Source organism: Danio aesculapii, chromosome 20 (assembly GCF_903798145.1).
Source record: "Danio aesculapii chromosome 20, fDanAes4.1, whole genome shotgun sequence".
In the NCBI taxonomy this organism is placed as follows: Eukaryota; Metazoa; Chordata; class Actinopteri; order Cypriniformes; family Danionidae; genus Danio; species Danio aesculapii.
The window spans coordinates 7,018,705-7,041,572 of record NC_079454.1 but is presented as its reverse complement, the minus strand read 5'-3'; the positions used below and the strand labels follow the sequence as shown (position 1 = coordinate 7,041,572).

Genomic DNA, 22,868 nt, shown 5'->3' with positions numbered 1-22,868 from the left:
TATAATCATTCAACATTTGAAGGCTTTTACTATACTGTACCTCTGACTGAGCTCCTCCAGGTATCTACTGCTGAGAGACATGTTCATCTCCAGTGCTTTGATTCTGTTATTCAGCCTCATGAACACTGATTCTTTCTGGTTGGACCCGTGCACCTGATTCCCATTGCCGTTTCCATTGCTGTGGCCCATTTCTGCCGACTGTTGCTGCTCTGCATAAAACTCTCCGGCAGTGCGGTGCGGGAGCAGAATATCATCAACTGTGTCCTCTTGTGGGACTTCGGAAAGCTCTGGTTGGGACACCACAGCATTGTGGTGTTGGTCCTCAACTGATGAGACCTTGCCATTTTCGGGGGCCTCTGAAGTCAGGATGGGAATTTCAGTAGGAGGAGGGATTTCAGCAGGCCTGGTGTGAGTGGGCAACGGCTGAGCCGTCTGCTCTTTGGTCGGAACAGGGAGCTCCAGTCTGGGAGGGTCCGTCTCTTGACTGTGGGATTCAGTGGTGGTGGAGAGGGGTGTAGAGGAGACGGCGGAGGGAGATAGGACACTGCTGGTGCTGCTGCAGACGCTCCCAGGTGCACGGGTTTCAGGGATGTCCACCAGGTACTGCGGACGCTGGTCAACAGGCTCTCCCGTAGGAAGGGACTCTGGAATGTTTTGAGTGGGGGTTTCAGAGAAGCTGTGTGGAGGGAGGGTGGAGGTGCGGCTGGGCTCCAAAAGGATGGTCTCAGGTGGAAGTTCCAGCTCGGTGGATGTAGATTCCCTGTCGAAGGATTGAGAAGGAACAGCTGCCGTTTCAGTAGGAGAAATCCTCTCAGACTGCGTCTGCGAGGGCCGCTCTGCTTCTGAAAGTTTCTCTGAGGGCACAGGAGGCTCTTGAGAAGGCGTAGGGTCGGGGAGGGTCTGCTCAGGGGTGGTTTGAGTTTTGGTGTGGGCTTGTGTGTGCTGGGCTTTGTGGCGGCGGTCTTTACGCTGGCGCTGCAGTGCTAATGCTGCCGAGCAGTAGCAATAGAAGTGTTCATGTAAAGAAGCCAGGCAGGAGAGCGTGGAGAGGTGGCCGCAGTAGGTGGCACTCTCGCTCTCCCACAGCTCCTCCAGCCTCTTCTCCTCCTCGCCCTCCTCCTCCAGTAGGGTCACTGTTGGCTGAGTGGACTCTTCATCCTCCTCGATGAGGATGACGATACGGCTCTCCTCAGCAGGAGCTTCTGAAGGAACTTCTGAAGGAGTGTCGGGTATAGGAACCTCGATGTCCTCCTTCAAAAGCGTGGGATCTAACTCCAGAACATCCAGCCTGGAAAAACAAACACAAACAGTGCTCAAAGTCTGCACAATGTTTGTTTCATAACTGTGAGCAGAACCACAGAGTAACCATTTAACCAAAGTTCTGCCGTTTAATACAATAAATAATCTGATGGGTGTTTTGAGCTGAAACTGTACAGACACATTCATGAGACACAAAAAAATAAAAAAATTAAATTTAATTATAGATATTCCACGGTCTGTTGAAATTCTTGATACTGATTGGCTGGAAGATGTGCAATGAAACTGTTTAATGCACAGGCAGTTCCAGTCAGTTTTGATCACAGTTTGAATCAAATACAATTTCCTCAAACATTTGTAGTAACCATAGCAACTCCGAGACAGTTGGTGGAGCCTATAGACGCAATAACAGCCAATAACACCACCTTCACTCCATGCTGAGCTATCTACAATATCATTAGTCAGTGCATAAAGTACTTTATTCATAAAGCATCTTTAATTGAACTGATACTTTTAATAAGATTTACATTTTTTTATGAATTCTGAAAACTGTGTAGTATTCGATTGTAAGTTAAAAAAAAAGCCAATACCAGCGGTTAGATTTGCCAGTGTAATTTACATGCACACACTAGATCTCTCTCACGCCCATGCTCCCTCTCTGTCTGCCTGTAACTACTGATTCAATGCAGGGACTAGATTTAACACATCATAAATGAATGAAAATGTAGTCAAATATTACACTGCAAAGAGCAAAACTAGTTTATCCTGTCTACTACTTAGCAAATGAGCATGGAATAAGCAGGATAATCAATGGCTTGCCTTGCGTTAAAGGATTTTAAATGTACTTTGGGAAGGCAACCTCCGCTGCACGTCGGGCGGTTCTTTGCCACGTCATTTAAAATCCTTTAACGCACGGCAAGCCATTGATTATCCCTTACTTCAACATTTTCTAATGCATATGTCAACTAACGGATTAGCTAATGGACTGTAAATTGCTAACAATGAATAACTTTATCTTCATTAACTAATGTTAACAAACATGCATAATTACTTTAATTGCTCATTGTTTGTTCATGTTAGTGAATGCATTAACTAATAGGACCCAATTATTAAGTGTCAAGAAAAAAGCTAATGTAATGTTGACCGTTTTACACAAAAAAGCGACCCTTAAACTAACGCCTAAACTAAAAACCGAAATGTAAAAAGGAAATTCTGAACACTAATAAACACTGTAATAGAATAGAAAAAATACTAAAGTCACACTTGCAAAAATACTCTATAGCCTTGTCACTCGAAACATTCAACATTAAATGATCTCTGTGAAAAAACAGGAGAAAATTCATTAATTCATTCTCTTTTCGGCTTAGTCCCTTTATTAATCAGGGGTTGCCACAGCAGAATGAACCGCCAGGAGTAAATTCAATCACTGTAAAAAAACTAACAAAAAAAAAAAACACAATTATATTCAGAATTTAAAGTAATTTAACCTTTATCTTTTAAACCAAACCACAAATAATTCACATTTGTGAACAAAATAATCATCGTGAATAAATCAAACCAGATAAATGGACTCAAAGGAGATTTTTTTTTACAAAGAATAATTTATTTAATTCGTATTTTTTGTTTATACCAGAACGATTTTTTCAACCTTAATAAAACACTAACCTTTCTCATGAATATGCAGTGAATAATTCAGTTTGTCAGTCAAAATTTACTCTGGATTAAAAGAGGCAAGATTGAGTAAAAGACTACACTACCTGTGAAAAGTCTTGTCGCCTATCCAAGTTTTAGGAACAGCAAATAATAACTTGACTTCTAGTTGATCATTTGGTATCAGAAGGGGTTTAAATAAAAGGTAAAGGCCTTTGGATTACGCTTATTTTAGCAAAATAAAATATGATCATGCCTTGATTTTTAATTATTTAATTACTACAGTAAGGTCCGACTTTGCTTAGACAAAAGTCTTGTCACTTAACAGAAATACTTTACAGTATAGAAAATAAAGTCATGGTGCAGTGGAGAAAGAGTTAATATTGTGTATGACTCCCATGAGCTTGGAGGACTGCATCCAGACATCTCTGCAATGACTCAAATAACTTATTAATAAAATCTACTATCAAGAAATGGGAAAGAAAGCGCTTTGCATCTTCAACACCGCCTCTGCCTTACCCCAGACATGCTCGATAATGTTCATGTCTGGTGAATGGGCTTGACCTTCCTTTCTTTCAGGAACTTTGATGTGGAGGTTAAAGTATGAGAAGGAGCGCTATCCTGCTATCCTACTGTAGTTTGTAACGTAATTGGCAGCACACATGTTTTGATACCTCAGGCTGTTGATGTTGCCATCCACTCTGCAGATCTCTTGCATGCCCTTATACTGAATGTAACCCCAAACCATGACTTTTCCTTCACCAAACTTGATTGATTTCTATGAGAATCTTCAGTTCATGCGGGCTCCAATAGGTCTTCTGCAGTATTTGTGATGATTAAGATGGAGTTCTACAGAAGTTATTACATGTTGCTTCTCCAACTGGGATCGACGACGAGACTTTTGTCAGGTAGTGTATGATTTGTGTGAACTTAATATGAGTATCTACTTTGAACAAGAGTACAGTATTCCCAGCTAACATATTTCATGATTGAAATGCGTTCTGCATAATTCAGCAGATTGAGTCTGTGCCAAGATGAGAGCCAGCTTCTGTTTATGAAACTTTTATGAGCTTACACTGTATTAGAAAAAGAACTCAGTGGTTGACTTGGTATGCGAGCAAAGGGTTCAAACCAGTCTGTGCTGGAATATGCTGAGTAGCTTGAGGCTCAGGATTGAGCAAGCGCTTGAGGTTTTAGTGTGTATGAATGAGACTCACGTATGGGGCTGTTCGGTGGGGGTCGGATCTGGCGTAAGTGTGGTTTCTGTTGATGCCTGTGTGACGTTTTCGGTCCCAGAGGAAACATTTCCTGAAAGGACAGATTTCAACATTGAGAAAAGGAAAAAGAGAATATGAACACTGGTTTCCACACTGCCCTTCCTCGACACAAAGAGGCTCATTGTTCAGAGAAAAGTGCAAGAGATTAAACGCACAAACACAAATGTTCCTTAAACCAGAAACAGGTGATGAGCTCTGAAAGAGTGAAATTATGTGATGTCTGGAATGGTTTGAAACTCATTGAACAAACAAGGACATCTGAAAAATTGCAAAGATGCTTTTTGGAAAGGCATTCATTGGGGCACAATGGCATTTATGGAATTCTTGTCACATATTTACAGTTTAGATTTTCTAGATAAAGTCTCAGTCTAGGAATCTCAAGGTTTCAAGATGGAAATTCACTCCAACGGCTCCATTCCACTGAGCAGTACTGTACAGTGCACAATCATTTCTGTTGTGAATGACACTAAAATGGCTGCTTTCAAAGCACTTCTTCGGGAGGCTTTGAAACCTTTACGAAAGGTTTTGTTTTGAATCAGTGGTTCGGAGCACATCATTTGCAAGGTCACATGATTTAAATTATTTTTTTGCTATGTCATTAAAGTGCCCCATCAGCCAATGAGCTTGCTCCTCAACATTTCAATGCCTCAATGTTGTTTGTGCTACGCATTTTTGGATTCCTCCTGCACCCCAGCTCCACCTGTGTATAGATCTGTTTCAGGAGGGTTTTCGTGCATGTTTTGTAATAATCAAAGCAGCAGCAACAGTGTTACATATCTACTCCACCAAGCCTAAATACATAAACATTGCTATAATCATATTTATTACCATACTAAATTCATAGTATTTAATTTAGTATTAAGTTGTCATCACAATATAAATGATGTCACTATGTGAGGGTTTCTTCAGGTTTAATTATGTCAAATTTACGACTTTTTAAAACCACTGTAAATTAAATTTTAGACTTATACAGGGCTAAACGCTGATTATTCCTAATGGCCTGGTTAGTTGCCACAAAATATAAAAATAAATAAAATAAATAAATAAAAATGTAATTATGTAATTATTAAAATTGTCAAACCAAGAAAACTCTAGTTGTATACACTTTTTTCAAAACAATATTTCTTTTTTTTTTTTTAATGACAAGTTTAACATTGCTATAAGCATATTTATTATACATGTTGCTCTGTTATTATCATGAGGAACTGTGCGATTTTCTTTTCTTTTCTGTTTTCTTTCCCTGATTAGGGAATTTAATTTGGAGAAATTTCTGTAAAAAATGTCAAACATCTATTGTGATTTGTATCTCTTTGCAATAAAAAAAACTTCAATATTAAAAATAGGTTTTCTTGAGATGGATTGCTGGTGATTGGATGTGTGTTGGCCCGATAGGGTAGCTTTACTTGGACAGAGGAAAAGTAAGACCTACAAGATAATATTTCAGTAAATTTAAGACCTTTCAATGCCTAAAATTTGGTTTTTGAAATTTAAGACTTTAAGACCCTGCAGGGACCCTTCTATGTTTACTTATATTAATTTTGTGAAAGGCAGGCAAGTGGACACTACATATTAGCATTAATACTCGCTTTGAATTTGTTCAATGTATTGCAGAAGGTCATTTTATTTGCGCTGCAGGTAAGCAAAATATAAAAGTGTGCAACGACAGCAAAAAAAAATTAATTAAGGTGATGATTGATCATTTTTGAATGATTGATTGGAACTCAGATGCCTATACAGTGATCTGACACTCCAGATCAGAGCCAAAAGAGCATTTAATAATTGAATTCCCTTTAAAACTGCTAAGATTTGAAAAATAAAACTTCTTTTCTAAAATAAAAAAAGGTTATTGTGATTATAGGACAGGATATTTAATGTATAAACTGTTATATAATGTCTAGTGTTGTTTTATTTGCACGAACAACTCAGTTTGCAAACTGATATAGTCATTTTACTAGTATTAAAGTAGTCACATAACTCAAATTTATATGTTATAATTAAATCATATCAACTACAGACCACTCTACTCTAAAGATATTTATACTGGCTATTAAAAAACTAAAATTGGCCACAATCTAACAGTAAAAAAAATAAATAAATAAAATAAAACTGTGCCTCTCTTACAAACTTAATATAAAGTTTGAGCCGTCCACTCGCCTGCAATCTCTTCAGGGACACTGTAAAAATCCCTCATTAAACAGTCTTTTCTCTTTCAGCCTTGCAGTCGGACTGTTTATGGCCATGATACAGAACAGCAGAGTGTTTTTAAACTTCACTTCTGCATTTAGGAAAGCCACATGCGTGTTTGAACAGCATTTGGAAGCAGTTCTCTCTGGGCATTCAAACACACACACACACACACACACCCTGGGAGAGTTTAATGCTGGCAAGCGCTGCTACAGAAACCATCAAAGACGTGCTTTCACTGGCAGGCCTCACAGCTCCAGCGCTGTTGGCAAGACGACAGCACTTACTAGTCACAAACAGCTGCCAAGCAAAGAGCAGCAAATGAGTAGGGTAATTTCTCAGGACAGACTCATTGCGGGGGGGCTTTAATAAGTGCGATGCTGAGATCAAGTCCGCACCTTCCATTTCACCTCCGTTTTCCAGCTCCGGTTTCCCTCCGAGCACATTTGCTGCGATGTTGTTTACCATGTTTAGGATGGCATCTGAAAGGAAAACAATAGGGAATACATTAAATAAACGTAACACCTATTTGGAACGATATGAGCCACACACATTTTTTTTTGGTAACTCTTTATTTTATTGGTCCATTTGAGTATTAGTAGACTGTCTGCTTAATATCTGTTGATACTGCTCCTTCAACAGACATTTAACTCACTATAAGAAACTTTGCAAGTACATGTCAGCTTACACCAACCCTAACCCCAACCTAACAGTCTACTTATAATCTAATGAGAATTAGTTGACATGTACTGTAGATGCAATGTAAGTTAAATTCAACAAACGGACCATCAAAATAAAGTGTTTTTTCCACCAAGAGCATTATATTTCGTGGTTTTATTTATGATTCTTTGTTGAAATATAATAATCTTAGTAAAAATGAGGTACTTTAATACTCCTTTTGTAATATCTACATATGTAAAAGGACCATCTGTAGCTTTGTGTTGGAGAAAATGTGGTAAAATTGGAGATCATACCCACATTTTTTGGGACTGTCCTAAGATTCAAGAATTTTGGAAAAATGTTAAAAAAGAAATAGATAAGATACTAGATATAGAAATACCTCTCGATCCAGTTATGTGCTTACTGGGAGCACTGTCCAAAGAAATGTATACCGAAGACACAAGATTTATCCTAAGGATATTATTACTGGTTGCAAAAAAAAATGATAACAGTACACTGGATGGAAGAAAGTTCTCCAAAGGTAGCTCAGTGGATTCAGAGACTTAAACAGGTCTATATAATGGAAAAAATGACTGCATGTCTACAAATGAAGATGATTTTTCTGAAGAGGTGGAAAAGTATTATGACATATTTAGAAGTTGCTTAACCTACTGTCACCGTAATTTGATGTAACTACAAAGCAACGCAATGTAACTTGATGTACAAGTGTATTCCCCTTAAAGTAATTATGATGGCAATACCTTTTATTTATTTATATACTTTTAATTTTTTTTACTATTTTAATTTTTTATTTATTATTATTATTTTTTTATTATAATTTCATTATTGTTTTTTTTAATTTTTTTTTTTATTTTATGTATCACCTCATGTGTAAGGGGTTAAATTGTTGGGGAAGGGGATGTTCTGTAAAAAAAATATATTGAAAAAAATCTTAAATAAAAAGTTTCAAAAAAAGAAATATAATAATCTTTGTTTTGAATTAAAGAGTAAGAAACCAAATGTGTTTATTGCTTTGGGCAATCCTGTCTATTTTGATATAAAGGTCTGATTTATTGTCTTATTATTTAGATTTTAGAGCATAAACAAGCGCTGTAAACTGATGTAATATTCACAATTATATGTTATCATTTTCCCATAGTTAATGTATTGTAAATTTGCACAAATTCAGTTAACAAACCTTTCTTCCACATACTTGTTTTTGCCATTGCTATAATTTTATAAATAGTTCTATTTCAGTTTTATTACTTAAACACATTTTATTTCAGTTATACTAATTAAACATTCATTTAAAACTTAACTTTTAGTTCAGATTATTGAACAACTTGATTTTGAAAGATCTAAATCTATATTTAAGTAATATTTAAATATATTTGTACTTTTCTCGTTACATTTTTGGACGCTCTTAACGATTAATTTGTGATAAATTCATCAAGTGTGTTTGCTTGCAATAAATGTGTGACTAGTAATTAATTACTGACATGACAGACTTACTTGAAACAACTGAACAACTCAATTAAAAATGTCAATATTTGTAATCCCGTCTGGCTATAGTTCAGATAGAGTAACCATATTTGAAATCTTATTTGTAGGCATCTATTATTAAATACACTGATGTAATCAACAGTGCAGCAGGATATGGAAGAAGACATACTTGTGGCGGAGCCCAGCAGATTCTTTGATGCCTTGTCTTCTGATGGCAGGTAGCCGGGTGGGTAATCTGCAAAAAAAAAAACAGAAGTCTGGTATTAAGACAACAGCTTTAGAAAATGGGCCTGCAGATAAAATGGAAAACAAAGTGAAAGACAGACAAAACAAGTGTTATTAAGTGTACTGAACTGACACTTAAAACATTTTAAAAAATAGAACCAAGTTAGTGGCTGTATGTGTACACTTACACTACCGGTCAAAAGTTTGGGGTAAGCAGGATGTTTAAATGTTTTAAAATAAGCTTCTCCTGCTCACCAAGGCTGCATTTATTTCATCAAAAATACAGATCAAATACAGAACAAATTTTGAAATGTTATTGCAATATAAAATAACTCTTAAAGTAAATAAGAATAACAAAAGTAAAATAATTTACTTAAAATAAAATAAAATAACAAAAGCAGTTTATCATTTAATTTAGTAATTTATTCCAGTGATTTTAAAGATGAATTTTCAGCTTTATTACTCCAGTCTACAGTCACATGATCCTTCAGAAATCACTCTAATATTAATTATTATTATTATTATTATTATTAATAATATTATTATTATTAATGGTAATAGTAATAAAAGCATAAATGACTGGAGTAGGGCTACGCGGTGGCGCACTAGGTAGTGCTGTTGCCTTACAGCAAGAAGGTCGCTGGTTCGAACCTCGGCTGGGTCCGTTGGCATCTCTGTGTGGAGTTCTGTCCGCGTTCGTGTGGGTTTCCTCCGCGTGCTTCGGTTTCCCCCACAAGTTGGGTAAGCTAAATGTCCGTAGTGTATGTGTGTGAATAAGTGTGTATGAATGTTCCCCAGTACTGGGTTGCAGGTGGAAGGGCATCCGCTGCATAAAACATATGCTGGATAAGTAGGTGGTTCAATCTGCTGTGGCGACCCCAGATTAATAAAGGGACTAAGCCGAAAAGAAAATGTATGAATGAATGACTGGAGTAATGATTTCATTTGAAAATGCATACAATAAGCAATTAATAAATATTTAATAAATAAGTATGTAACAACTTAACTTTTTTTTTACATTTAATAAATGCCACCTTGATGAACAGAATAATTTAATTAAAAAGAAAACGATACCAAGATTTTGACCGCTAGAGTACGTATTTTTACATAGAAGTATTTTGTTATATAACGTAGAGATTCATTGAGCTTGCCCTGTGACTAATTTGAAGCAATATCACCATCAAAACTGACTGAAATTACTAAAATGTATTGTGATGACATCACAAGGAGGACTACAAGTGTCCTGATACATGTGATTTTTTTTGTTTCAAATTTTATCAATAACGTTTATTTTTATATTTTTTAATACAGAATTTTGCAATTGAACACTTCATGCAAGTGTTTTATGTACTTTTTTATACAACCATTAGTGATAAAAATTATCAATTTAAAGCAATAGTTCACTAAAAATTTAAGTTTGCTCAATATTTACTCACACTGAAGTGTTTATAAACCTTCATGATTTTCTTTATTCTATTAAACACAATACAAGATATTTTGAAGAAAGTTGAAAACATGTAACCATTGACCATAACCATAGTAAGAAAACAAATTCAATTTTCAAATTCAGTTCAACAAATTCTAACAAAGTCAATGGTTACAGGTTTCCGGCTTTCTTCAAAATATCTTTTGTGCTGAACAGGTTTGGAACAAGTGAAGGCAGAGCAATCGATGAACAAATTTTCACTTTTTAGATGAACTGTCCCTTTAACTGATTTAATGATTTTTACTTTCAAACAGTTAAATAAATAAATAAATAAATAAATAAATAAATAAATAAATAAATAAATAAATAAATAAATAAATAAATAAATAAATAAATAAATAAATAAATAATCTTGATCTCTTATTTAGTGTTCACAAAGATAAACAAAAGTGTACTGTTATTGAACAGTAGTATAGTAAAGTATTGGTAATGACCGCTGAAATGCTGTTTACAAGAAAACACTATCGTCTGACAGAACAAACATTATAACATCAAATTTAAGAGTTCAAGAATGCCAAATTTGTTCAGAAGGTGCAGCAAAAAGAGGTGGAAAAAACACATGATGATGTGACACTAATTAAACTAGCGATTTCCTCCATATTTGACATTTTTGTACAGAGAGGTCATGTTTTGATTTTCTGCTGCTCTTATGCGCTAACATGACAAACTCGCAGGTCGGAATTCACCAAGCTTCAACTTTTGAACGCAGTGAAATGCTAAATTTTTACCACAAGCTTAGATTTCCAGTCTAGCGTATTCCCATACATATAAATGGAAGTCAATGGCCCGAAAAGTGCAGTGTGACTTTTGTTGTAGCGTTAAATGTCAACAATATACAAATTCTTAAGCTTAACATCTCACTGCTTGTACTTACTTGAAAAACAGCACATGATAGCACATCATTAATCAGAAATTGCACATTTAGATCATACTGTTGACTTCCTATGCGCAAGCATTTGCAGATTTGATCTCACCATAATCTTCATCCAGATATTCAGCTCTCTCTGACGTGTACTGAGAGTCTGCAATCTCATCATACTCCTCCACCATACTGGTGCCAAACACCCTGATATACACAGAAAAACAAACAAACATGGACATCACAAAGATTAATAACTGACCAAATATGGAAAACTATCAAAAAGACCTGGAAACGCCTCATTCGTGTAAAAAATAAATAAATAAATAAATAAGTTACTGTATTATCTTAAAGAGTATAGAGCCACTGTACAGATAAGACATAATCATGCCTCAGAGCAAGAAATATTACCATAAAAACCTGATCTTCATTACAGCTTATCTATGCGTTCTACAAAACAACTAGAATCACTCTGACCTTTGGCCAGCTCAGCGGGGGTCTTTAAAAACAAGTTTTACAGCCCGCTCGATCTTCAGGGACCACGTACAGAGAAGAGAATAAAAATAACAGCAGATTTCCACTTAAATGACCAGTCTCAGGAAAGACATGCAAGTAGAAATCTGGAAGAAATGTCATGCGCCCACAAGGGTTGCAAATGATCTTTTATAATACAATTTGCCTCATGCGGTTTGTAAAATAACAGCAATAAGACGGTAGCTTCTTGTGATTCTCAGACTTAAGATCAAATTTAACAAAACAGTCAGTGTGGCTAGAGAACGAGGTCACTTGAAAGTTCTTCTCTATCTGGCCTTGTGTTTTTGCATGCCTACAACAGCTCATACAGTCATTTCCTAGAGTGCTAGAGTGTGTTTCTGATAGACTGCATGGAGACCAATCCCCTCTATGGGCCCCTAACTAACTGTAAACCTCCTGCCAATGCAAACGGACTGTAGAGGAGCCCGAGGCAGGACAGACATCAGCACACATCAAAAACGTTGCTTTTTGAAACCCTGTGTCCTTTAAGTCAATGAAATTTAAAGGGCAATGCAAGTAGAATCATGAAATAAGAATCAACATGTTTCTCATTACAGCATATAATCTGGTTAAAGAAAGTATTTGCTGATATGAAGTTGTTTTCCAAAACGTCAATAAAGCTATTTTTTGAGCAGTTTTCCATATTTTCTCACTCTCGCTCTCCAAAAAAATGAATAAATAACAACTTTATATTACGATGCATAGCAAGAAATCCTCTCACAGCATGAACTAGACCAGAAACATACTTCACTTTAAGTTTATGAAATTTAGTGAAAGATTTCAGCACAAACACACCATCAGTGAAACAAAGCGTTTTTATTTCTTAGAGGTTTTGTAAATAGTAAAATTTAGTCAAAATATGTAGAAATTCATAAATCAAAAAACATTTTCGGTAACACTTTATAATAACGACACACTATAAATCATTTATTAAGCATTAGCAAATAGTGAATTCATTATCTGTTAAGCATTAACTCTACATTAATAAGCGTTAGTAAGCAGTTTATAACTGCAGCTACAAATGCTGTATTCTTGACTTACAAACATATTTATAATGTGCTTAATACTTGTACTTTCATACTTTGTTAATGATTTATTTTTCGTTACTAAATTAAGTATTGCATTATTTACAAACCATTTGTATTTAAACGTAGTTGAAAGTTTTTAGGATCATTCAGAATGAGTTAGTAAATGATTAATAAACTATTGAAATCAACGTTTATATGTCTTATTATTCAGGCATATATTAAGGGTTACTATGTATGTTAATAAATGCTTTATTAACTCAACTTCATCTAGTTTTGTGACCTAATCTAAAGTGAGGACTGTTTATGCTTTATAAATCCCTTATAAACGACAAAAAAAGGCTCAGTTAAACTCTAAACAGGAAAAATGACATTATTCAACCCTTTTCATTTAAAGATACACTAATAAAACTGTACTTCAAATAAAAAATAAATCTTTGCAACCTTATCTAAAATAAAACTACTGTAGAGTTTAAACATTGCATCTTATTATATTGTTAAATTAATATATTGCTGTTGTTGTTTTATCCAGTTTTATGTTGTATTTTGACCCTCCTGTTATTCAGCAATGTTTAAACTTTACAGTAATTTTATTTTTTAGATAAGATTGCTTGATTATTAAAGATTATTGTTCATTTGATTCTGAGCCTTTAATTGTCATTTATAAGGGATTTATAAAGCATAAATAGTCCTCACTTTAGATTAGGTCACAAAACTGCATGGAGTTGAGTTAATAAAGTATTTAGTAACATATTAGTTAACTATTAGTATATGCCTGAATAATAAGATATATAAATGTTGATTTCAATAGTTTATTAATCATTTACTAACTCATTCTGAATGATCCTAAAAACCCTTAACTACTCTTAAATACAACTGGTTTGTAAATAATGCAATCCTTAATTTAGTAACGAAAAATAAATCATTAACTAAGTATGAAAATACAGTTATTAAGCACTTTATATAGGTACTTATAAGTCAAGAATACAGCATTTGTAGCTGCAATTATAAACTGCTTACTAACGTTTATTAATGTAGAGTTAATGCTTAACAGATAATGAATTCACTAGATGCTAATGCTTAGTAAATGATTTATAGTGTGTAGTTAATATAAAGTGTTACCGATCAAGGTGGAATGTCATTTGGTTTTTAGTAAAAGCTAGATAACGTCATGTTTTTTAGACAGAAATACGTACTGTAGCATTATTGAAACGTGTGAAATTAAATAGAAATTGAAAAATAGACTGTGCAAAAGTTTGGGCAGCCTCTCTTTTGTGTGGGTTTCAAAATCTGTAATCACTTAATGCTAATTGATTACAGCACAAAATTGATTTGAGTGTCTCCGTGAACCTTAACAATCCCAACACAAGTGCAACCAATCATGAAAAAGGAGATATTTAGAAATTACACGACAGCTATCTTAAATAGAAATTTAAGATAGCTGATGGCTAGTTGTGCTTCTCCCTTTTTGTGAACCTGAAAGTAGCAACTTGGGAACCTCAATATAACTTCCTAATGACCTAAAAACTAGGATGATTCACCAACATGAATCAGAAGGATGCAGAAAGCTATGACAAAGGTTTAAAGTCTTTATCTCCACAGTCAGAGATATAGTAAGAAAATGGAAGGCTACAGGAAAAGTTCTCGTGAAAGAAGGATGTAGTAGGCCAAGAAAAATATCTGAAAGGCAAAGGCGATAAATTTATTGGACATCATCCCACAGTCCAGCGCACTCTTCACAAAGAACAGCTCAATGGAAACATGATGCAGAAAAAAGCATCATCTGGACAAGCCTGAATCATTTTGGAAAAATATATTGTGGACAGATGCCACAATTATAGCATTACGGAAAAAGAACACAGCATTCCAGGAGAAGAACATGCTCCCTACTGTAATGTGTGGCAAGCACAGGTACTGGAAACCTTGTCAGAGTTAATGGTTGCATGGATTCCACCCAGTATCAGCAGATTCTTAAGAACAATGTTCAGGAATCAGTCAAGAGGCAGAAGTTACTCCAGGGTTGGATGTTTCAGCAGGACAATGACCCAAGGCACAGTTCCAGATCTACCAAAGAATTCCTGCTCAGACATGATACAATGTTCTAGAGTGGCCATCCCAGTCCCCAAACTTGAACATCATCGAAAATCTATGGATTGACTTGAAAAGGGCCGTTCATGCTTGGCACCCATCAAAACTGATTGAACTGGCAATTGTGCAAGAAAGAACGATCCAAAATGCCTTCAGCTAGAATTTAGGGACTTATTCTTGGCTATAAGAAGCATCTACAGGCTTGTATTACAGCAAAAGGTGGCTGTACAAAATATTGATGTTATTATTCTGTTCGTGTGCCCAAATTTCTGCACCTGTCTGTTTTTGTTAAGACTTAAATTGCATTGCATTTGTTGATTAAATAAATGTCATGTCTGAACTGAAATGTTTGTTTTTCCCTATGGTTTAAAATATATCTAAATGAAATTGCTGCTTTAAAAGATCAACATTATGGCTTGCAATTATAAAAAATATCAGGGGTGCCCAAACTTTTGCATAAAACTGTATATTAGGTATAATCCATGTTATAAATGTTATCTACAGTATGGTCATTGTTTAAAATTAAATTAATTCAACAGACCTGATCAGACTTAGGGGACAAAAGTGTTCAGAGCCAAAATGGGACAGCAGCTCAACCTAAAAAAAGACAAGAAAAAGTAAAAATCACAAATTGAGTCATACACCAAAACAAACAACCATTTCCCTTTTTACAAAATCTAAAAACAAAAACAACTAATAACATTAAGCTAAATTTAGTGACGCCCCAATGGTGTAAAATCAAATCAAGAAAGAATGAACTATTAGCAAAGCATGATATTTCCCTTGTGGTTGTGACAAAAGACATGCATGTGTGTGTGTCCCTGCAGAAAGTGTCAGTGTCATGCATTACTGTATGTGTCCAGCCATCAAAAGCTGCACTGACAGGATCTAAAAAAGAGAGCGCTAACCTTTATGTATCTGATGAACATCTGAGGCGGGAGGAGAAGACAGGAGAGAAGAGTGGAAACAAAGAAAAACAGACAGGAAGATCAGTATAAAAGACTCGATTCATGCTGTAGCAAGTCAAGCATTTTAAACTGTTCTCGTTTGCTCTGCATTCATGACCTGAGCAGCGAGAGAGAGAGAGAGAGAGAGAGAGAGAGAGAGAGAGAGAGAGAGAGAGAGAGAGAGAGAGAGAGAGAGAGAGAGAGAGAGAGAGAGAGAGAGAGAGAGAGAGAGAGAGAGAGAGAGAGAGGATAGATAGAGAATGGATAGATAGAGCATTAGATAGATAGAGCAACAGATAGACAGACAGACAGACAGACAGACAGACAGATAGATAGATAAAGCGTTAAATACATATATAGATCGATAGAGCATTAGATAGAGCGATAGATCGTTAGATAGATCGATAGATAGAGCGATAGATTGATAAAGCGTTAAATAGATATAAAGATCGATAGAGCATTAGATAGAGCGATAGATCGTTAGATAGATCGATAGAGCGATAGATTGATAAAGCATTAAATAGATATATAGATCGATAGAGAGATAGAGCGTTAGAAAGATAGATAGATAGATAGATAGATAGATAGATAGATAGATAGATAGATAGATAGATAGATAGATAGATAGATAGATAGATAGATAGATAGATAGATGGATGGATAGATGGATAGATGGATAGATGGATAGATGGATAGATGGATAGATAGATAGATAGATAGATAGATAGATAGATAGATAGATAGATGGATAGATGGATAGATGGATAGATGGATAGATAGATAGATAGATGGATAGAGTGATAGATTGATAAAGCGTAAAATAGATATATAGATTGATAGAGTATTAGACAGAGCGATAGATCGTTAGATAGAACCATAGAGCATTAGATGGAGCCACGGAGCATTAGACAGAGTCATAGAGCATTACAGCATTAGATGGATAGATAGACAGACAGACAGACAGACAGACAGATAGATGGATAGATAGAGCATTAAATAGAGCGATAGAGCGTTAGATAGATAGATAGATAGATAGATAGATAGATAGATAGATAGATAGATAGATAGATAGATAGATAGATAGATAGAGTGATAGATAGAGTGATAGATAGAGTGATAGATTGATAAAGCGTTAAATAAATATATAGATCGATAGAGCGTTAAATAGTTATAGCGAAAGAGCATTAGATAGAGGGTTGGAGCGTTAGATAGAGGGTTAGAGAAAGAGAGATACATGCATACATACATACATACATACATACATACATACATACATACATACATACATACATACATACATAGAGCGATAGAGCGTTAAATAGATAGTGTTAGATAGATAGAGCGTTAGATAGATAAATTGTTAGATATTTAAAGCAATAGAGCGTTAGATAGAGCGTGAGATATTTAGAGCGATAGAGCATTAGATAGATAGAGCGTTAGACAGTGGGATAAAGTGTTAGATGGTTAGAGTGATAGAGCGTTAGACAGATAGAGCATTAGAAAGAGTGTTAGATAGAGCGAAAGAGCATTAGATAAAGGGATAGATAGATAGATAGATAGATAGATAGATAGATAGACAGATAGACAGACAGACAGACAGACAGACAGACAGACAGACAGACAGACAGACAGACAGACAGACAGACAGACAGACAGACAGACAGACAGACAGACAGACAGACAGACAGACAGATAGATAGATAGATAGATAGATAGATAGATAGATAGATAGATAGATAGATAGATAGATAGATAGATAGATAGATAGATAGATAGATAGATAGACAGACAGATAAACAGTCATTTAAAGCACAGTGGAAAAAAAAAGAGCAGGAGAACAAAAGCAAAATGTTAGAAATTAACATTACAGAATCTCAGTAGAGACAAGAGAACAGGTTTCGAGCGCTCAATAATAGCAAAGCATTGTGGGGATCCACATTACAAGCACAGCACAGTTATGAACCCTGCAGTTAAAAATAACAATCACATAAAAACTAAATCATATAGGGAAAAAAAATGAAATAAAATAAAATTTTGCGTTCTTAAATACTTAAGACAAATCGAAAAAGGTCTCTTCAGCAATTTTTGTTTTACTTCTTGAAGAAAGTGAATTTCAGTTTCTACTTCTACATTTGAGTATTTAAGGTGCAGTAGGAGCTGCAGACTATAGACTATAGACCGGGCATGGGCAAACTTGATCCTCGAGGGCCGGTGTCCCTGCAGAGTTTTGCTCCAACACTAATCAAACACACCTGAACACCCTAATTAGCGTCTTCAAGATCACTAGAAAGCTACAAGCAGGTGTGTTTGATTAGGGTTGGAGCAAAACTATGCAGGGACACCGGCCCTCCAGGATCGAGTTTGCCCATCCCTGCTATAGACTTACCGCATCATTACTTATTTTACATATACATACATAATACAGTAACTTGCCAAATTACCCTAACCTGCCTAGTTAACCTATTTAACCTAGCTCAGCCTTTAAATATCACTTTAAGCTGTATGGAAGTGTCTTGAAAAATATCTAGTCAAATATTATGTACTGTCATCATGGCAAAGTAAAAATAAATCAGTTATTAGAAATGAGTTATTAAAACTATTAGGATTAGCAATGTGTTGAAAAAAATCTCAATGTTCCTCTGAAGAAAAACAATCTTTAAAAATGATCTGTAAATATTCTTTTTTAGATGAACGATCGCTTTAAGCAGGATGTAAAGAGACTTTCAACCAACAAAACAAAAATGTTTCTGAAGACCATCACCATTTGGATATTTAATACACTGATATAAACATGAACTCGAACTTAAATGCAAATCTATACGGTCATGACGGTGTGTGTATTCAACATCATATAACAACAGATTTGAAGTGAACAATACAGTCATGAGACTCTAAACGCCTCAGGGAAAGGCACGGCTCTCCTCAAAAGACTACACTGTTCCCTCTTTCACTACCTCTTATTTGGCCACATTAAAAAACACACTTAGTTAAAGTAATTCTTGATTTGTTTTGTTTTTTTTGGTGGGGAGTTGGATCACAGGTGACCAAATTACATGTGTGATCCTTTTCAATACGTTCATGTGTCCAAACTTGCAGAGATCACTCACATCATGCTCTAGTTTTTAATACATCTGTGCTTGTACATTACAAGTGACTCGCTGCACTTGTTAGTATTGATGTGTGTGTGGACTTTTTACTGACACACTGAGCAAGTCACCTCAACAGATCAGAGTGAAAGATGCAGAACGCAGGTTGATACGTGACAATTTGAAAATGGTGTTTAAGCATGTTGTATTCTCAGGTCGTTGGAACGCCACTACATTGACCCGACAAACTTAAGTTTTGTTGGCTTTTGAAGGGTGTTAGAGGCATAGTTCATCCAAAAACAAAGTCATTTTTACAGATTTTGGAGACACAAGTGTTCTTGGAGCTTCGTATGACTCCAGATGAATCCCTGAGGAATCGTGGAATGTTTTGACAACGCTGCTGCTAGGATTTCATTCAAAATATCTCCATGTGTGTTCTGAAAATGAACAGGTTACATTTTTATTTCTGGGTGAAGTAACCCTTTAAATTTGTAAATGGTTTTTAAACTGGAAGTTTTTATGAATGGCCAAATATTAGGATCTTTAAAAAGCATGATATTATGTGCATGCATGGTAGATTTTAGGGTGGTGTTTGTGGTAGTATGTGATAGTGTTGTTGTTGATCAAGTGTTTGCTAATGCGTTCCACATCAGCAAAGTGTGGATTTACATCAAAAAAATTACACTGCAATTCTTCATACACACCAGAAGCCGTTGTCACTTCCCTGCACCATTGTCACTTCCCTGCACGTACTGTTTACTAACAAGGTGACAGCGCCAAACACTAAAATGTTGTGTAAACCTGAATTATTCGAATTATAATTTTTTTAAAACACAGAGGGAAAATTTTAGTTTTTGGCTACATCGCTGTTGTGTAAAAGTGAATTAAATTTTTTTTTAATAAAAGGAAAAAACATTTAGGTTTTTAAATGCATCACTGTCATGTAAACGTGACTTTTTTTTTTTAAACAAAGGGAAAAACGTTACAGTTTTAGCTACATCGCTGTGGTGTAAATGTGAATTTTATTTATTTTTTAAATAAAAGTAAAAAACATTTTGGTTTTTGACTGCATCACTGTCGCGTAAACATGACTTTTTAAACAAAGGAAAAACGTTAATGTTTTGGCTACATCGCTGTCGTGCAAATCTGGATTTTATTTTTTTTTTAAATTAAAGGAAAAAACATTTTGGTTTTTGATTGCATCACTGTCATGTAAATGTGACTTTTTTTTTTTTAAACAAAGGAAAAACGTTACTGTTTTGGCTACATCGCTGTCGTGCAAACGTGAATTTAATTTGTTTTTAAATAAAGGAAAAAACATTTTGGTTTTTGATTGCATCACTGTCATGTAAATGTGACTTTTTTTTTTTTAAACAAAGGAAAAACGTTACTGTTTTGGCTACATCGCTGTCGTGCAAACGTGAATTTAATTTGTTTTTAAATAAAGGAAAAAACATTTTGGTTTTTGATTGCATCACTGTCATGTAAATGTGACTTTTTCTTAAACAAAGGAAAAACGTTACTGTTTGTAACATGTAAATGTGAATTTTATTTTTTTTTAAATAAAGGAAAAAACATTTCTGTTTTTGACTGCATCACTGTTGTATAAACTTTTTTTTTTAAACAAAGGAAAAACATTAATGTTTTGGCTACATCGCTGTCGTGTAAACGTGGATTTTATTTTATTTTTTTAAATAAAAGTAAAAAACATTTCGGTTTTTGACTGCATCACTGTTGTATAAACTTGACTTTTTTTTAAACAAAGGAAAAACGTTAATGTTTTGGCTACATCGCTGTCGTGTAAACGTGGATTTTATTTTATTTTTTTAAATAAAAGTAAAAAACATTTCGGTTTTTGACTGCATCACTGTTGTATAAACTTGACTTTTTTTTAAACAAAGGAAAAACGTTAATGTTTTGGCTACATTGCTGTTGTGTTAACGTGACTTTTTAAACAAAGGAAAAATGTTACAGTTTTAGCTACATCGCTGTCACATAAACGTGAATATTTTTTTTTAAGGAAAAACATTAGTTTTGGCTACGTCGCTGTCGTGTAAAAGTGAATAAAATTTTTTTTTAAATAAAGGAAAAAACATTTCGGTTTTTGATTGCATCACTGTCATGTAAACGTGACTTTTTTTTTTTTTTTAAACAAAGGGAAAACGTTACAGTTTTAGCTACATCGCTGTCGTGCAAATCTGGATTTTATTTTTAAAAAAAAGTAAAAAACATTTCGTTTTTTGACTGCATCACTGTCATGTAAACGTGACTTTTTAAACAAAGGAAAAACGTTAATGTTTTGGCTACATCGCTGTCGTGTAAACGTGAATTTTTGTTTTTTTTTAAATAAAAGTAAAAAACATTTCGTTTTTTGACTGCATCACTGTCATGTAAATGTGACTTTTTTTTTTAAACAAAGGAAAAACGTTACCGTTTTGGCTACATCGCTGTCGTGTAAATGTGGATTTTATTATTTTTTTAAATAAAAGTAAAAAACATTTCGGTTTTTGACTGCATCACTGTCATGTAAACGTGACTTCTTTTTTTTTTAAACAAAGGGAAAACGTTACAGTTTTAGCTACATCGCTGTCGTGTAAACGTGGATTTTATTATTTTTTTAAATAAAAGTAAAAAACATTTTGGTTTTTGACTGCATCACTGTTGTATAAACTTGACTTTTTTTTAAACAAAGGAAAAACGTTAATGTTTTGGCTACATTGCTGTTGTGTTAACGTGACTTTTTAAACAAAGGAAAAATGTTACAGTTTTAGCTACATCGCTGTCACGTAAACGTAAATATTTTTTTTTAAGTAAAGGAAAAATGTTAGTTTTGACTACATCGCTGTCATGTTAAAGTAAATTATTATTTTTTTTAATAAAGGAAAAAACATTTCGGTTTTTAACTGCATCACTGTCATGTAAACGTGACTTTTTTTTAAACAAAGGAAAAAAGTTACAGTTTGTAACATGTAAATGTGAATTTTATTTTATTTTTAAATAAAGGAAAAAACATTTCGGTTTTTGACTGCATCACTGTCGCGTAAACGTGACTTTTTAAACAAAGGAAAAACATTAGTTTTGACTACGTCGCTGTCATGTTAAAGTGAATTTTATATATTTTTTAAATAAAGGAAAAAACATTTCGGTTTTTGACTGCATCACTGTCGTGTCGTCATTTATTTTTTTTTAAACAAGGGAAAAACGTTACAGTTTTGGCTACTTCGCTGTCATGTAAATGTGACTTTACACAGAAGATCAATTTATTAGGGTAAACTGTAGCAGCTGCTCCATATTTTACCTTCACATATTTGGCATAGAGTTGCTCGTCTAGGGGAAAGCTCTGTACTGTGCGTTCATCACGGGCGTGAAACGTGCCCAGCTTGATCCACTTATTGGTCGGGTACCTGAAATTGAAAAATATTTTTTTAATGAAAAGATTAAGTCTATAGAGAACATTAAAACATATGACGTGATCAAACACCAAGCACAACATTAAAGGTTTAATAAGAGGCAGGAGTTTGGGCAAGTTAGATTTTTCTGCAGTCAGTGATAAAAACTCATTCACATTGGAAAGACCGTATGATTTGCATTCGGTTTGGATTGGAGGTACTCTCAGATTTTACCTGTCGCTTATGGACACGAGGAAGTCTTTTGGTGTAGATGAGAACAGCTCAAAGTTTGCAATGTCCAGCTGCTTCACCTGGATTGGCTCACAGAGCTCGATAACAAACCTGCATTGGCAGATTAAAAGAGATAATACATAAGGGAAAATCTGAGTACAAAAATAAATACAGAAACATCTCTTATTATTTATTACATTTACCTCAGAATTGCAAACAACAAAACTGACCATTGATTGACATTTCAAGTTTATATTTTGTATATATCATTTATCAGTTTCAGTTTTAAAACTTTATGTTGCAATTCAGACAATACTTATTGTTTCTCGTTTGACTTTGTTCATTGCAATTTTTTTTAAATTATTGTCTCCTAATACATAAATGTATTACTTTATTTTGCAAAACAGTATATTTATAGGCTCTTTCCCCTTCACAATTGTGGATGTTTATATTCAGAATTTTTCATA

At 34.6% G+C, this 22,868-nt stretch overlaps 1 protein-coding gene across 4 annotated transcripts in view; it reads right to left on the bottom strand.

The window, feature by feature from the left end:
• The window catches only part of suco (SUN domain containing ossification factor), a 105,951-nt gene that overhangs the window by 12,509 nt on the left and 70,574 nt on the right, over positions 1-22,868 (bottom strand). For 3 of the 4 annotated variants that reach the window (XM_056481298.1, XM_056481299.1, XM_056481301.1), the window contains 9 exons: positions 22,405-22,512; positions 22,080-22,185; positions 15,657-15,677; positions 15,290-15,345; positions 11,217-11,308; positions 8,701-8,766; positions 6,767-6,850; positions 4,125-4,215; positions 41-1,288 (listed from right to left, as the gene is read on the bottom strand). In XM_056481298.1, coding sequence (XP_056337273.1) covers positions 41-1,288; positions 4,125-4,215; positions 6,767-6,850; positions 8,701-8,766; positions 11,217-11,308; positions 15,290-15,345; positions 15,657-15,677; positions 22,080-22,185; positions 22,405-22,512 — 1,872 coding nt within the window. The remainder of the gene's footprint in view (positions 1-40; positions 1,289-4,124; positions 4,216-6,766; positions 6,851-8,700; positions 8,767-11,216; positions 11,309-15,289; positions 15,346-15,656; positions 15,678-22,079; positions 22,186-22,404; positions 22,513-22,868) is intronic. The other variant, XM_056481300.1, reaches the window with a different exon arrangement.